Here is a 16,953-nt window from a genome sequence, read left to right on the forward strand (position 1 = left end):
TACAAGGAGAGAGAATAAGGAAACCAGAAGTGAAATTTTGCACAGCCAACAATCTGACAATGGAAAGCTCCTTAGGTCAAAATATAAGGAAGGTTAAACTGAATTAAAAAAAATTTAAAAAATAGGAGTGTACATAGAATAGGTATTGAAGATTAAAACTAAACAAATTCTTTCTCATCAGACAATTAGAACACACTAAACCACCAGTTAGTCGTGAAGGTTCTCCTGCACTGGGGGACAATTTTTGCTCTTTGAGTCTATGATTGTGAACATACCAAGGATTGCCAGCACAGTGCTGTCCTTCAGGACTTCCATGGAACCTGAGCACACGAAGTAGATCGCTTGCAGGGCATCCCCCTGCCGGAGGAGGTATTCCCCAGGAGCACAGAAGGAGGTTTTGATGTGCAGAGACAGAGACCTGAGGCAGCCACGACTGGCACACTCGAAGAGGGAAAGCTGCAAAATCTCCTTGTTCAAGTGCATGGTGATGTCTGAACGCAGCTCATCTGGGAAGTCTTTTAAAAGCTGTCCAAAAGAAGGAAAAAAACTATGAAAAAGAAAAAATTTGTAAAATTATTTGTTTCCACTTTTGCAGAAGTGGCCTGATTTAGTGGTGTGGCACATGTCATACTGTTGCAAATACTTCCCTTTTATTTTCTTAATCTCCTTGATGAGATGTGCTATTTTAAGAAATTTTAACACTGATAAATTCCAGGAAAAATATGAATAAATATATGCCTTTTTACTACCAAAAAACCCACCAAACTCAAAAAGCCTCATTAAAAAAAACCACCAAAAAACCAAAAAAAAAACCAGCCCAAAAAACCCCAACCAAAACAAACAAACAAAAAAAAAAAACAAACTAAAAAACCCCCAAAAAACAAAAAAAACCCCCAAAACACAAAAAACCCCAAGAAAACCAGGAGAAAAGGTCAGCAATACTGTTTGTACAAATTGCTTCTAATGCACAATTTAAGTTTGTCCCAGTTCTTCTGTGTGATAAAACACAGTAGGTTGCTCAGGTATCATTGTGGCAGTGACATATACAATGAAAACAGAGAATTCTAAAATTCATCAATATGCAATATTATTCTTCTATAGTAAAACCACCCTGTGTGGTAAAACACAGTAGGCTGCTCAGGTATACCATTGTGGCAGTGACATATACAATGAAAACAGAGAATTCTAAAATTCATCAATATGCAATATTATTCTTCTATAGTAAAACCACTGCAAGAGGAATAACTAAAAGACACACTGCCTTGAATGTGGTTTTTTTCTTGTTATTTTCATTTTTAATAGTGTAACTGGACACTGAAGGAAGGGTGGGAAAGGAATGGAGACAAGTTGCATGTTCAATGGAAGAACCTATGGAAACTAAAAGACCATGAGGTCTCACTTTTTCCTTCCAATCTGCAAGCCCACAAATACAGGGCTTTTTTGTAGTTTGAGGGGATGTGGCATATGAACAATGCACTCAGCCAATGCTTGACCAGGTGGGCTCAGACAAGGTGCTTTATCCATAGGCTGGAAATAATGAAAGACTGATGGTCTCTCCAGGGGCTGTGGTTGTAGTACAGCAGTCACTCACTTTCAGTTTGAGTAAAGGTACAGAAAGTACAAAAGCTGAAGGTGATCATTAACCACATCTAGGAAAGCTTTGACATCTAAGTCATTTTTGCACCTTTGTAAATCTTACTGAGCTCCTTCTGTTGCTAAGATGCTGTCGAAAATCCCGTTCTTTGTGCTGTGCACAACACAAAAAGAATTTATCAGGAAAAGAATGTTCCAAACCCCAAGTCTTTCTGCTTATTTCCACATTATCTTTAGAGACCACTGCGTTTTATAACACAGATAACAAGAAACCTAAAGGGAGTGTTCCATTCAAATAACACTCCAGCAGAGAGAAGCCATTATTTCTCCTGCAGTACAGTAACTCATAACCTGGATAAGTAATTTAAAACAAGCAAGCACAGACACCACCAGAAATCTGTCTTTTGATTTCACTCTCAAGTTACACTGTGCAATATTTAAAAAGATACTGATATAAATAACAAAAAAATTCAGCTGAAATAATTTGTTGACAGTATTGGAACAAAAAGATGAAGGAGGAAGGAAAGGGCATCAAAGTCCCTCGTTTAAAAAGGACCTAAAATCCCCATGTAGATATTTTGTTTAGTGAAAGACAGAAATAGTTATTATAACATTTCTGCTGGCAACATCTAAAAGGTTTCTGATTAATGCCTCTTCAGCATTTGAGAGTCATGGAGAACTGAATTTTACTACATTATTTGATGTTTTAAACCTGCTTTTTCAATTTTGTACCCTCTTCCTGCGATAATCCAGGTTTATTTTTAGGCACGGTTTTCTTTGCTATGTAACTTCACACAAGACACAGCATAAAAAAAATAAAAAATACCTCCCTTCTTGACTTTTAGTCATAGTTCATAGTCAAAACAATCAAACACAATTTCCCCCTTGTTTGGTTACCTCATTGGAATCAATTCCATTATTGACAGACCACGTGGTTTGGAAATATTCAAGCATCCTTTGCTTTAGCTGCTGTGGCAGGTGATGGACCCGGATAAAGTCCTTCAAATCCTTAGTTCTTGTGTGATATAGAGACCATCTGGAGTACATCCTCTGAATTATGGCAGTCACATTGCCAAACACCAAGGCATGCATCAGAGCTAGGAAGGACAGGAATGACATGCAATGTGGAGTGATTAGTTGATCACTAATAAATCTTAGCACAGAAAATAAACAGCATCTTCACAGAGACAAAATTTCTTGATTAAGAGATATAAGAAAGCTTTTGAACGTAAGACTCCTTGAGTAATGGTATATTAATACTGTGGTTTTATGTGATTATTCATTTCTGGTGTTTGAGACATGAGGAATCACTGTCATGCGATAGAGTAGAACTACAACGTATTCTATCTAGTCAATCTACCTAGCAAAATATTAAGTCTACCTAAGAAAATCTAGTCCACCTTACAAAAGAATTAAGTCAAATTAAGTCCATAGTCTAAGAGAAAAGGAAAACAGAACATAGAATCGTAGAATCATAAAATGGTTTGGGTTGGAAGGAACCTTCAAGATCAACTAGTTCCAGTCACCCTGCCATGGGCAGGGATGCCTTTCACTAGACCAGGTTATTCAAAGCCTCATCCAATCCAGCCTTGGACACAGCCAGGGATGGGGCATCCACAACTTCCCTGAGCAGCATCTTCCTGAGCCTCACCACCCTCATAGTAAAGAATTTCTCCCAATATCTAATCTAAACCTAGTCTCAGTTTGAATCATTCCCACTTGTGCTATCACTACAGGCCTTTTGAAAAAGTACAGGAAGGAACACATGTAGGCAGGTATGCTCAGAAAATAATGAGATACTAATAATGGGAAACTAGACTCAAATGGACAGTTGGAAACTACGCAGAATGTAATAGATTTCAGAGAACTCATGTAAATAAAAACAATTACTAATTGAGACCATGTGTAGCAGAATGAGGTTGCAAATAACATTTAAAAATGTATCATATTCTTCGAGAGATATTTTAAAAAGTCAGAAAACAACCCCATTGTAAAGCAGAAATTCAGGCTGAATGAAATATTCAAAGAGACAATCTGATTTCTAATGTTCCTTGACAGGGTCAAATATAGTTAAAATCGTTCTGATAACCTGGAGTTTGTTGGCAATTGATTGGCTTGGGAATAAAAAAGACCAGAAGCAAAATTGAAGAAATATTTACAAATATAGGTCATCTGGAATTGTCTGTGCAGAAATATGTTTGCTTATTTGAGTTGGAAAAATCACTGCTAAATTGTCTGTCATGTGATATTGATCTGATGTATAGAAAATACAGATCTACAATTGTTTATTAAAAAAATTACTAAAAAGTTTGATTATTTCTCTATAGCGAAAACTGTCTTTATAGTGTTTGAAAGAAAGCAGTCGGACTTCTCAGAGTGACAAAGGAATTGGTTTATAAAGAAGATACAAGTTGTTGACCTTGTATGTCACTTTACAGAAGTCCAATGTGAGTGAGACGAGACAAGGGGGAACAGGAGGAGGAAGGGATGTACTTTTAAATGGTAGAAATAGAAAATTCTGTAGTTTGGAGTGTTAGAAAACTTTTACAGGCTGAGAAAAATGCAAAGGAGCTAGTAACAATATCTATGTCCTTATTGTGAAGGGACTGCAGAAAAATAGATAAAGAACTGCAGTGGAGAAATAGCAGAAAAAAAGGATTATGGATGTAGTAAGAATAGTAAGCCTAACTGGAAATTTATTTCTAAAAATAATCAGCTATTTCAACTAGGTGTTGCTCATGATGGTGCAGTGAATTGCTAAGTCATTAATGTCAGAAGCTAGAGCAACAGAATGTGAGGGACTGGTATAATACAAGATACGGGATATTATATTAGAAATATGACAGCTAGGTCTGAAAAAATTCAGCCAGATGCAGATAAATAGGTTAAGGAAATAGTGTAGCCTCTTTAAGGATGCAATAATCAGCTTTAAAAGGGGGTGAGATGAAGCATTAGGTGGTGTATGAATGCAAATATAAGACTCACATGTGATGAAAGTGCCTCATCAGACTCCAAGGTTAGGAGCTGGACAGTGTAGAGATCTCAGTAATGTTATTATAGGCACAAATATCATCTAGAATTTTGTTATTGTGATAGAATCTGTCTTTGCCTATATACATTGGAGGGCAAGTGCTTCTCGTAATGACAAGCTATTTTTGGCTGTGACAGGCATTAGAATTCTTTATCAAATAATCATACACTTACCCTACTTTTTGTAAGAAACCTACTATGCCTCTGACTAAACTCAAGTAGGACAAGTTCAAAACTTCTAGGAACTTCTAGGAATACAGTGGCCTTTATTTTAATAGATACTTTAAATCACATTTTGCTTAGGGAGAAGAGGAACACCTCTGACCCTTATAGGACTGGAGCTACTACAGTGAGCCTCCAATCTCTTAAATACAAAAATACACATTATTTGCTGAAAGAACAAATTGGAGATTATAAGACAGAATACAGTATGATCACATGGTGGAGGGCAGATCTGATCAATATTTTAGAGATGCTGGATGTCCTAGGAATTCTGGTTACATTTTATTAAGTACCTTTTCTTTCCAACTTTAAGAAGACTTACTGTATTGAACAAGATCTTTTATCTTCAGAATATGACTTATAAAAAATTTAAGTTTCAAATTTATGCAAAATAAAAATTAATGTGAAGAGGCCAGTAAAAATGAAAAAGGTATTCTATATGTAACTTATTTGTTAAGTTTATACTTTTTTTTTTTTCTGTTTTCAGCTTTCTCAAGGTTTAAGTAAATTTACTTCATTTTTTTCAGTTTGTAGTGTCATACATACAGAAAAAAACTACTGATAAACTAACTCACCCTATCCATTACAGCAGAAATTTCATTAACTAATGACTTGGTCAAAAAGTCTGAAAAACTTACACCAGTTTTTCTCATAACATGCTTTTCCATTAGCGAATTTTAAAATTAAATATCAGCCAAAAAGATACACTAAAATAGGTTTTATGAAATGATGAGGCATAATGTCCCTAAGCATACAGATTATCACTTTATTCCCAACAGAGCTTTCTAAGACATGCTCACCAATCTTCACAGTATCATTCTATCTCTTTCATATTTCCTTGATTTTCCTCAAGGAAAATTCATGTTTCCTTGAATTCCTCAAGAAAATAGCTGCAGGTTGGTCTGCTCTGCTTTTTTTACCTGGACATATCTTGCTCACTGGACCCTTGTAGATTTAAATCCATTCTCCTACCTGCTTGCCTTTAAGCAACTTCACCTTTCAGTCATCAGTTTCCTCTTACTCCACTCACCTGACTAATTCTTCCCAATATATTCAATGTACAAGCATATTACAAGAAATAAATGTGAAATTGTTGTAACTGGGCTAAATAGATGTATAGGATACTTCTATATTCTACTCTATGGAAGCTCTGCCATATTAAAACGCATTAAATATTCATCACTGCCTTATACAGGAGACCTCTTGATTTCTTGATAGAAATGAAAACTCCTTCCTTCATTACAACATATTTTATGTTATGAAAGCCCCAAAGAATAGAGACCACAGTGTATTTTAAACTATAATTTTATGCAACCATCAAAAGAAATTAATGAGCTGCTTGTGGTTTTTTGACATTGTGAAAACCAAAATTATTTCATTCTTGGATGATTCGTTATATTATTGCCTCTCATTTTCAGGACTGAGGAAAATGAAAATAATTCATTGAAAAATTATTTTACCACTTGATGCTGCAAATATATAGCTTACAGGTAATTCATCATGTTCCCTGATAAGTGCCAAATTTCCAATTTATCGTTGCCAGGAGAATTTATAGTCAAAGCTGACACCCAGGGCTTTACCAACTAGCCCTGGAGAAACACCTACTAGTATTTCCAGGACAGCTAAGCCAGCAGAAACAAAAAGGAAGGACAGAGTACTCTAGCAGTGACTTGATTTTGCCCTTCATGGTCAGTGTGGCATCTTTGAGCTGTATTATGTACACATCATGAAATAGCATATCTGATTTTTTGTGGGAGAAAGATGAATGTAAAGACAGAGCTTCTGGTACTTTGTATAAAGGACTTGGCTTACAAATCTCTGCTTCTTGTACCCAGGTCCTCAGCAGAAGGAAGGGGACCATGCAGGAGCACGTGGCTTACTCGAACAGTACAACTAGGTAATCAGCATCAATAGGTACTTTGTATAAAGGACTTGGCTTACAGGCTTACAAATCTCTGCTTCTTGTACCCAGGTCCTCAGCAGAAGGAAGGGGACCATGCAGGAGCACGTGGCTTACTCGAACAGTACAACTAGGTAATCAGCATCAATAAAAATGTTACTAAGAGCTCCAAATATGACAAAAAAATGCATTCTGGTTCAATTCTGAATCAAATTTTTATCAATGATAATTGAATGGCGTTTTTTAAGAATCTTTTATGCCAAGGCTCAACAAACAGTCTCCTGGCTCTGACCTGTCTCTCCTTCTGGTCTGGTCCTTCACATAAAGATACACACCAGCTCACAGACACTTTGTCCTGTGGGCTGCACACCTCCCCTCATCACCATTCCCAGGGCTGCTGTGGGGATGGAGCTGCAGTTGGTGTGCACATCATACCTGGCTCTCTGCTAAAGTGTCTGCCACAAGGGACTGAAATCCCCAACACATGGCTGGGCCACTTCCACTGCTAATAATGTGAATTGCATTTCAGTGGGCAACACTGTTTTTAATCACCATAAGTGAACAAAAGGTTAGAAATAGATCTGCCTGAGAGAGTTTATCTAGTGAAAAGAAACAAAGTTGTTTCCTTCTTTTGCAGTTTTAAACCTCCATAGATGACAGACTTTTTAACTGGATGTAAATCACATTATTTCATTTATTAGACATCCAGAAAATCACTTCCCCCGGCCTGGGGCTTTCTCTGCCTTGAGTATGTACAATACTCCCTATAATTTGCTATACTGCTACTTAGATTTTCCTTTTATGCCAGTCACTTAACATACCAAAATACAAAATTCTACATTCAAAAATATAGAAACTAGGTGTATTTCCTACTGCATTAATTAACTATAGCACTTATATTAAAAATAAGAGAAACATTTTCTTTTTGCCATTTTAAATTTATTAAGTTTTCTGCTGTGTTTGTTTGGGATTTCTTTTAAGAAACTTAGCAAAATTTGAGCTTTTATTTGACTTTTTCTTATTTGTGGAAAAGGTTTTAAATGACATTTAATTGTACCTACCCCCAATCAGCATTGTGCAAATGGAGAAGATCTTTTCAGCATCAGTGTTGGCTGAAACATTTCCAAAGCCAACACTGGTGAGGCTGCTGAGAGTGAAATACAGGGCAGCTATATAGGCACTTCTGATTGATGGGCCTCCAAGTGTATTATTCTCATAATAAGGAGATTCAATTCGTTTTCCTAGCTCATGAAGCCAACCTGCAAAACAAAGCATAAAAAGAGTTACTTTTTAGTAATACTGACAACACTGTGAAAACTTTATATTAAAAAAAACAGTTCTAGAAACCCCCAAAAATCTACTTAAAAAGCATTATATTCTTCACATAATTCAAAGAATAAAAAGAACATTAAACTGTGAGAATTTATGCAGCACATTAAGTATTGTCTCTGGGATAGTTATTTTTATGTGCAATTTTAAATGATAAGAATTGTATATCTGCATTGAAATCAAGTGGTTTTGAATTGCATATTACAGGTCTAATGATATAATTTATAAAATCCATTAAGTCACTAAAAAGAAAAAAATCTTCACCTAATAGCACTGCAGCAACAATGCAAGATCATTTGATTCCTTCCATTAATTAATGCTTGGAAAGCTTTTTGACATTCTAAGACTAAATCATTATAATAGTAATTACATATTCAGAGATTTTCACATGTTTCTTTTTCCAGTAGAAAAGATTTAAAGAACTAAACATAACTTACAAACCAGAATTAATTTTCAAAACATGCTTCAGTAAGTATTTTCTAAATTGTTCATTAAATCTTTCCTTTCATTTTGATTAACGGCTCTATGTGTGCCAGAGAAAGCAGAATTAGCTACTGCCTCAGATATTTGAAAAAAAAACAACAAAACAACCCCAAAGCAACAATGCAGGAAAAAATATCCAGCTGGAAAACACGACCTGAATGAATTACATAAACACAATGCTTCACAAAAATCAAGACTGGGGAAAAAAGAAGGAAAAAAACCTGTTTATGTGCCCAGTTTTGCCTGTTAAACAGCTTGCTTGGGAGATTGGGAATCTTTCTTGGGTATATAGGGAGAACCGCCAAAAGAAAATAATCCTGACAGACAGAGTTTTATTTTTAGACAAAATTATTTGGGGGTCCCCCTTTTGTAAGCTGGGACATGACAGACTGAATCACCTCCTGGAGATTATTCTCTCTCCACTTCAGTCAGCGTCCATTTAGATGAATCCAAATATGAACTGGGGGAAATCTCATTGCATAGAATGTCTGCAAAAGTAATGGGTAGATTTAGAGCATCTATCCCAACACTTCCAATCAAGTAGGGAAAAAAGTCTGTAGGAAATTAGCATCTAGAGTAGTCCTGCTGAACCATGGTTGATCCCATGATCAGCTCCATGCTTTCTGGCATGCTGTTCTCCAGAGAAAGCTCAGCCAGAAGGGCTGAGTAATGCACAGCAAGGTCTGGCCATGACCCTGCTAATGCACTCTGTGCAGGACAGGGAAGTTGATCAAAAGCATAAATGGAAGCAATCTGCATTGTCATACAATGGCAGTACTGAGTAGGATGTTTTACCTTGCCAACAGACAGGGAAGCATATGAAAATCCCTTTGATTTTGCCTGGATAGATAGTATTGATCTATTCTCTATCTAAGTGGGACTATTTTATATTTGTGGCTCCCAATTATTTAAAGTGAAAGTAGAGCAAAATAGGAAAAAAAAAAGAAAAAAGAAAAAAGAAGCCTAGTTGAGTCAATATCAGTACTCTGTATATACTGTTTTTCTGAGATTGCGCTACATTTCTCCAACAGTTGGATAGTCCTTTGCATGGCAGATTTAATTCCTTTATTTCTGTAGTAGGGAATGGAATCACAAACATTAAAGAACATAGAATAAAAACCTAAGAAAATCTCTGGCAGAGAGGGAACAAAGTTAAAAAAGGTCTATCTAAACCCAGTGTAAAGCAATACAACCATAAAGTTCAAGATCAGCTCAAGGTTGTTTCAGTTGCAAAACTGAAACAAATAAGTTATTTTAAAGAATGGTAACTGATATGCCTTTTAGGAGAAAATCTCCTGCCTCTGAGTGTTCTAAAATCCACTGATTCTCAGCCTATTTCCTTTTTTCTCACTTTTCATGCATTTCCAGTGCTATCCAGGAAAGGTGGATGACTGCATTCTTTAACTGAGATATATGTGAATTGGTTTCTCCTTTACAACTCATTTTATGTTCAAGGTTTTCATCCAACCCTACTGAAACATTATTGCTCCTAAAGGATTCATATTGCTAGGAAAAGTAAGGTACAAAAATATGTGTTGATATTGTGTCAATCAGTAGAAGCCTCTATAATATTTCTACACAATTTCTACTACCAAAACACCAATATAATAATTTTACAATTTCTAGCAAACACTTCTGGCCAATATACCAGTATCTGAGATGAGTTTAGTATCCAGTGTCTTGTTCTGTGGTATAACTGAAGGTCAGACAAATCATCCCCTCACTAGGATATATGGCTTATTACTGAGCTAAAAGAGTAGCACTTAGCAATAATTAGCAATTATTAACGATTGCTAAAATAATGCCCAAAATGTAAAGAAATGCTAAGAAGTAAATTTATTTAGAGATTTAGACTTGGAAGAGAAAATGTATTTCTGAAAGGGAAAAGCCGGAAAATATATTTCTCTGACTTCTAGATGTGTTTACAGCTTCTCATTTCTATTTTGGCTGGCAGAGATTATCCTAATCAGGAAATTCTGAAAAAATTATATAAAGTGATGTTTCAGCCAGAGTATATAAAATGCTGCAATATCTTCCAGATCAACTGTAGTTCTCATATTTGTTGATAGCACTGCATTTTTTTTTGAGTTTCAGGGTAGAGGTGAGCTATGGATGGGTGTAAATACTTTCATAATCCAATGGAAACAGTCATGAAGTAGTATCACTGACAAATGCCTTTTCCTCTTCAGTTTCTGTAGGTAACAGCTCTCAGCAGATTCTCTGGCAAGCTTGAGTAATTAATTTCTGCCCTCAGGGAAGAAGAGAAAAATAAATATACCTTGTAGTCAGAGGGAGTTTCCTAGAATTTAGCATTATGAGTCTTGTCTGGTTCAGAATTAGCATTGTCTAGGCACAGCTCTCTGACTTTGAAAACATTTTAAAGTACCAATTAGCATAATTAAGAGGAAGGCCTTTCAAAGGGAAAAAGAGCACTTAAGTAATCACGTCCCATTGGAAAAGTCAATAGAAATTGGATATCTAGCTCCATTAGGCTACTTTGAAAATTGCTGTAAGAATCTGTATTGAGTTTCATTTACTTATATCTGGGAAGTACTCAAGTATCAGCAGAAGCCTAAAAAACCATTTAAACCTCCATAGATGACATACTTTTTAGCTGGATGTAAATCACATTATTTCATTTACTAGACATCCAGAAAATCACTCCTTCCCCTGGTTTGGTGCTTTCTCTGCCTTGAGTATGTACAATACTCCCTATGATTTGCAGCTTCATTCTATACTACTACTTAGATTTTCCTTTTATGCCGGTCTCTTAACACACCAAAATACTGTCTGGTACTTCAAAAACTTAGAAACTAGGTGCATTTTCTACTATATTAATTAACTATAGCACTTATTTTAAAAATAAGAGAAACATTTTCTTTTCCAGTTAAAAAAAAGGCCCAAGGTCTTTGGTTTATTCTATGCTACAGTGTCAGGAAGAATAAAGAGGTGTGGATAAGGAACGTCTCAGAGCATCCCTGAATGTCTGAAAGCAATAGCAGTGATGATGCTAAAGGAGAAAAGTATGAGACAAAGGCCGAGCTTCTCTCAGCTATAATTCCATATCAAATTTAGGGACTTCAAGTATTCCTAAGGAAAATGTGAAGGTAGAAAAGCCTATCTGCTCTCACATAATCACTTTTTTTCTAATGTTTAAACCTCACTCAGGGCCAGACCCAGACCATACTTGGCCCTTTCATGCTAGTGAGGAGAGAGAGTAAGCAATACTAAGCTGATAGTAGAAAAAGAGAATATGTAGTGAGAAATCTTGGAATTAACTAAAAGACACTGTCGATTGTATTTAGTGAGGATTATATTCAAGGAGTATGTCTCAGGCTGAGTTTTGTTTTTCTGGCTCCACTGAAAAGAAATAACAATAGAAAAATATCCTGAACTGGAGCACATGCAGCCTTGTGATATAAATAGATTGTAAGTTTCAACACAAAAGTCACTATCCTATGGCTACTAATGTGTGTTGCAGTGAACATTTTAGTGCCGTTAAGGAGAAGACAAAAACTGTACAAGAGAAATTAGATCCTTCATCATTGGAATGCATTTTAAAATTAAAATCACCCTGTAGCCTGAGAGCTGTGCAGTAGTCCCTGATCACTGCTGATAGCTCCTAATTTCAGATCTAGAGCCAGGCAGCCAGAAGCTGTAGGTTTGCACAGCAAAGCACACCACCCTTTCATCACATAGCAGCATCCTCTAATCTGCAAATAAACATCTCATATTTCCATTTTAAATGGGGGAAAAATGGTCCAAGTTTCTGTTGATCTCAATGAACCAAGATTCTCAGCTGTATTCATCTCTAACTTTCTTTGTATTAACCTCCACAAAATAGACCTTAAGGCAGAACATTTGTGAAGAGAGACCAAGGAGGTGAATTTCCTTCTTTTTAGGTAAAAGCACCTGGGATTACAGTTTCTGTGATTTTACATGTCCAAATCACTTCCCTCAACTGTCTGTGTGTCTTCTTCAGAATGTAACATAGCTAAAATTCATTTGAAGATAGGAGGCCAGAGCTAATATTGTATTTGAGATGAGATTTTTTATAACAGCATAATGAATATATTTTATCATCTCAAACCCTAATTATCATTCATTAGACCTTAAAACAGTAGCTTCTTTTTTAAGATCTCTTGCAAAGAATTCTGCACAATTACGCTCTGGGTGTTGCTGACTGATATAATTCATTCAGAATCTAAAGGTGTCTGAGAAGACGAAATCATTTTATTTCTTCTTGTGTGTATGACTGCATTATTGAATAATCATTGCTTCTGTTCTCATGGTGACTACTCAGGCTCTTCACAACAGCTTCAAAGCTTTTTTTATCCCTGTCTAGCCAAAATGTTTTTGACATGTGCAACTTTTCCCAGCTAAAACCTTTGTAGTTTTTCCCCAGACTATTAATAGACCAAACAGCACCATTCCTACTATTTCACCCTGTGGAATATTGCTGTTACTCTTTCATTTTCACAAAACCTGATCATTTGTTTACAGGTTTGATTTATAGTGAAGCTTTGCCTGTCCTGTTAGGGGAGGCTCCCAGGTACAAGAGCAGATGGTTTTAGGATTAAAGAACCCCAGAGATGACAAGAGAAATCATACCTTCAACTACTGTTTCTGAGGACACTAAATGTTCCAGACCTTATTGGACTCAGTCAATAAGTAGGACAAGAATCAGGCTTTTCTTTCACACAAATTAGGAAAAAAAATAGTTACTAACCTCCTCCCCAAACTTTCCCCCTCCCTCCACCCCCCAAAAGAAAAAAAAACAGGAAAAAGACACAGTCCTGAGCATATGTCACAGTTGCAGGCTCTGAGAATGTGAAAACACAGCTCCAGCACATGAGCTCAAATGGCAGAAGTGCATACTAGTAAAATACAGGACATGAATTTATGCTCTTTTCAAAATGAAGACAATAAATAAAAGAGTAAGAGGGAAATAGAGGTGTGTCTATATGATATGTCAACAAGTACAGGGTACAAAGGAACAGCTCTGGCCAAGAGGATTATATGTGAAGAAAATTAGCTGGTATCCAAGATAGGTAAAAGTTAATTAGCAATGAGATTTAAGCTAGAGTGGTTTTGATATTATTATAATAGACATAACCATAATGGCTGCAGGACAATAAGGAGCAATTAGCATTAATCTAGTTCCCTTGATCTTTATTCTGCTAACACACTTTCCTTCAAAGAGTGGACACCTAAAATGAGAAAGAAAACAAATATCATAAAGACAATAACATATTTATCAAGTACTGAGACTGCTTAAAAATGTTAAAGTAAGTCTCAAAATAACTTATTCAAAATACCTCTCTTAGCTTTGAAAAAATATGGTCCTTATCAGTGTGTATTTTTATTATGATGAATTTAATGATTTTTTCCTTAAACTAGAAGACATAACATGGCTATGAGATTGGTAGTGTTACAAGAGTAAAGGAACACCTACTAAAGTATTCAAATTTTGTGCAAGGAAATTTTTGCCATGGCATAAAAAAGGAACAGGTTTAACTGGGCCTATATGAAACATAATTTTACCTCAACTGCCTGTGAATGAAGACCTTGTGGCAGAGATGCTCTCAAGGCTGCCCTGTGTGACCCTGGGAGCAGAGCCCAGACACCAGCTGTGCTGACATGGAACTGCCATGCGTGCAGCAAGGATGGGGATTAGTGCTTTGGATCAGTGCAAGGCAGGGGTATCTGCCCTCCACACATCATAGCATTGCCTTTCTCTTACCTTTGAAACCTATTATCTCTATGCTTTAAAATTTAATTTAAATCTATTTTAGTATTTTCCCCCATTTTTCTATATTAAGGTCATAATCCCTGGCAAATTTCTGGTGCATTTGTTGCATCAGCTAACCCAGGTAATGAAGGGCTATGTTAAATTTGTACAAGAAGATTACACTTAACCTCTGGTTGAGAAGATTTTCAAGTGCCAAAATGTGAGACATGTGGATATTACTTTGATGTGAACTACACAAGATTTTCTACAGAAATATATGGAAGTTTATATACATTTACTTGCTGAATGTGCACCTTACAGACAATAAGAAAAAAAAAAGCAAACACCTCAAAACCCCCTTTAATATGTAATCAAAGAGGAGAAAAAGAACCCCTTTTGCATCAAGTACTCTATACTTCTTTCTATTCAGCAGATAAAATCTTCAGAGGGGAGAGGACATTTTATAAGAAGATTTCATGCTTCAGATCTCAGATGTTCACCTCCTTAAAGTCTAATCCATTAACAAAAATAGAGTCTTCTTTCATGTAAGTGCTATATATATACACATCATTTAAACATCCCTGTGAAAATATTAACAGCGTATTTTTAGGGAGCTTGCAAACAATGAAAACTAAAAAATGGAATATTTTAAAATTACAAGTAAAATAGCTGAGAATTTCAAAGCCACATGATTCTCAGAAACAAACCATGATGAGACATCTCTCCAAAATTATAGATCCACCAGTAGAAACTTTGAGTATCCTTGTCATATTAGAACTCAGCTGAACACTAGGAATGGATAGATTCAATAAATATGCCATTTGATTTCCATTGCAGAGAAACTGGATAGAATTTTTATTTTATCTCTCCCCAAATTAGCACATTGTGAGAGAGATGGTCATGAGCCAAAATCCAAGGCACAAACACACTCCTAATAAAGTTGACAATTGAGACCCTTGCATCTACTTTTAATTTTTTAAATAATTTTTTAATGGATGAAATTAAAAAATCAGGGTTTGAACGTATATCAGATGAAATTGTAATCTTCCGCCAGACTTTGGGAATTTACCACTGATTTTTGAGCATCTGTAACATTATCCAGAGAAAGTTTGAACTTGGACACAATGCAGTCAGGAGAGAAAAACAATGATAAATATTAAAGGTTCCTGTATTGCTCATGAGGCTTGGACATTCAAGATGCACAAACCTCTGCAGTCACAGACAAGTAGGTGACATGAATACCTTCATATGTGGTTCCTTTTGAATGCCTGCCTTACCCTTTGCAGGTACAATAATCTGGAGGAAACTGTGTAATTCCCAAGATCCTTAGGGAAAGCTTTTGACTATTTAGAGACCTACATTGAGACAGATGTTTTTTAAATACTTTCAAAACCCATAGAGCTTTCTGAGCTAAATGTGCACTTCTTGTTGTGTTAGAGCATTTTTAGGTACAAGCTTAACCTCTGTCAGGTCTACCAAAAATTAATTTGAGTTGAAAGGTGATTTCTTTTATAAGGCTAACGAATACTCTTTGTAAATAAATTCACTGCTGTATTTATACTTGAATGTATACTTAGAAGATAGCATAAAAAAATTACATTTTGCAGAGCTTGAATTCATCTAACTTGACAAAGTCGTAACAAGATATTGACACATTGTTTTGCCTGAAAATGAACTTTCATGGTGAAATAAATACTCAATGAACTAATCAGTTTCAGTAGGAAGAGGAGCTCAATTAAGGAATTAAAAAAGGAAAAAAAAAATCTAAGATCTAATTTCTATGTTCCTTATAACAAGAAAAACACAACTGAGTCCACAGAAGTGCTGAAAACCTGAAAATTAAGCTTTCAATATCTGATAAAACTCAACTCTAAATTGCAAGTATTACTACTTAGAATTAAAAAGTAGCATTTCTCTTTTCTCATAGTAAAATTGCCGCCACCTTTGAGTTATGCACAAAACTTCCTTGTAGGAAGCAATTTCTCATCATTACCAAGGTGTGGTCTGTTAAATAATTTACATTTTCATTTTGGGAAGCCATAAGTGCAAGGAGAGGTACCTCCTATGGGAAGCTTGCCCCAGTGAAGGCACCATAAGAATTATAATGCAAAAAACCTCTGGTGAATCACTCCTGGACATGTTAATGGATAAAGATAGTAGAACAAAAGTCCTGATACTAAATACTTGCCATGAGAGCATTTTATTAGAAAGCAATGTTGGAAATCTATATTTTAAAATATTTAGTTAGCAACAAGTCAGAATAATCTGGAGTTTGGCATATCTTCCACCTAATGCAAAATGCTACATAAACACTCTACAAAACACTGTCCACATGAATTACCAACAGCCTCACACGTTTCAAGCCCTGTACATTTGTAGCCAGAATCTAACTATAGTTCGTCCATTAAATCTTAAAATTTCTAGATGATATCCTATCTTCTTTTGTCTGCAAAATAAAGTTTTGCACTTTTACTTTTTCTCCTATGGTGAGAAATCCCTGAGGAAGAGCCCAGATAAAGTTTTACAGTCAGAGCCCTAGATGCTTCTTTGGTAGATAATTCATGTGAATTAGCTGTTTAAATTCCTTATCCACCATGTGGCAAAATATTGTCTTTCTGGGGCAGTTATTTCATGCCTGCAAGTAGAGTTTATTCTGGTAAGAGAA

At 35.8% G+C, this 16,953-nt stretch overlaps 1 protein-coding gene across 1 annotated transcript in view; it reads right to left on the reverse strand.

Annotated features, from left to right (window-relative positions):
• The window catches only part of KCNH8 (potassium voltage-gated channel subfamily H member 8), a 177,240-nt gene that overhangs the window by 37,795 nt on the left and 122,492 nt on the right, over positions 1-16,953 (reverse strand). The window contains exons 8-10 of the mRNA XM_039709733.1: positions 7,807-8,004; positions 2,491-2,690; positions 276-525 (exon numbers count right to left, since the gene is read on the reverse strand). Coding sequence (XP_039565667.1) covers positions 276-525; positions 2,491-2,690; positions 7,807-8,004 — 648 coding nt within the window. The remainder of the gene's footprint in view (positions 1-275; positions 526-2,490; positions 2,691-7,806; positions 8,005-16,953) is intronic.

Source organism: Passer montanus, unplaced genomic scaffold (genome assembly GCF_014805655.1).
Source record: "Passer montanus isolate IOZ18808 unplaced genomic scaffold, ASM1480565v1 scaffold10, whole genome shotgun sequence".
In the NCBI taxonomy this organism is placed as follows: domain Eukaryota; kingdom Metazoa; phylum Chordata; class Aves; order Passeriformes; family Passeridae; genus Passer; species Passer montanus.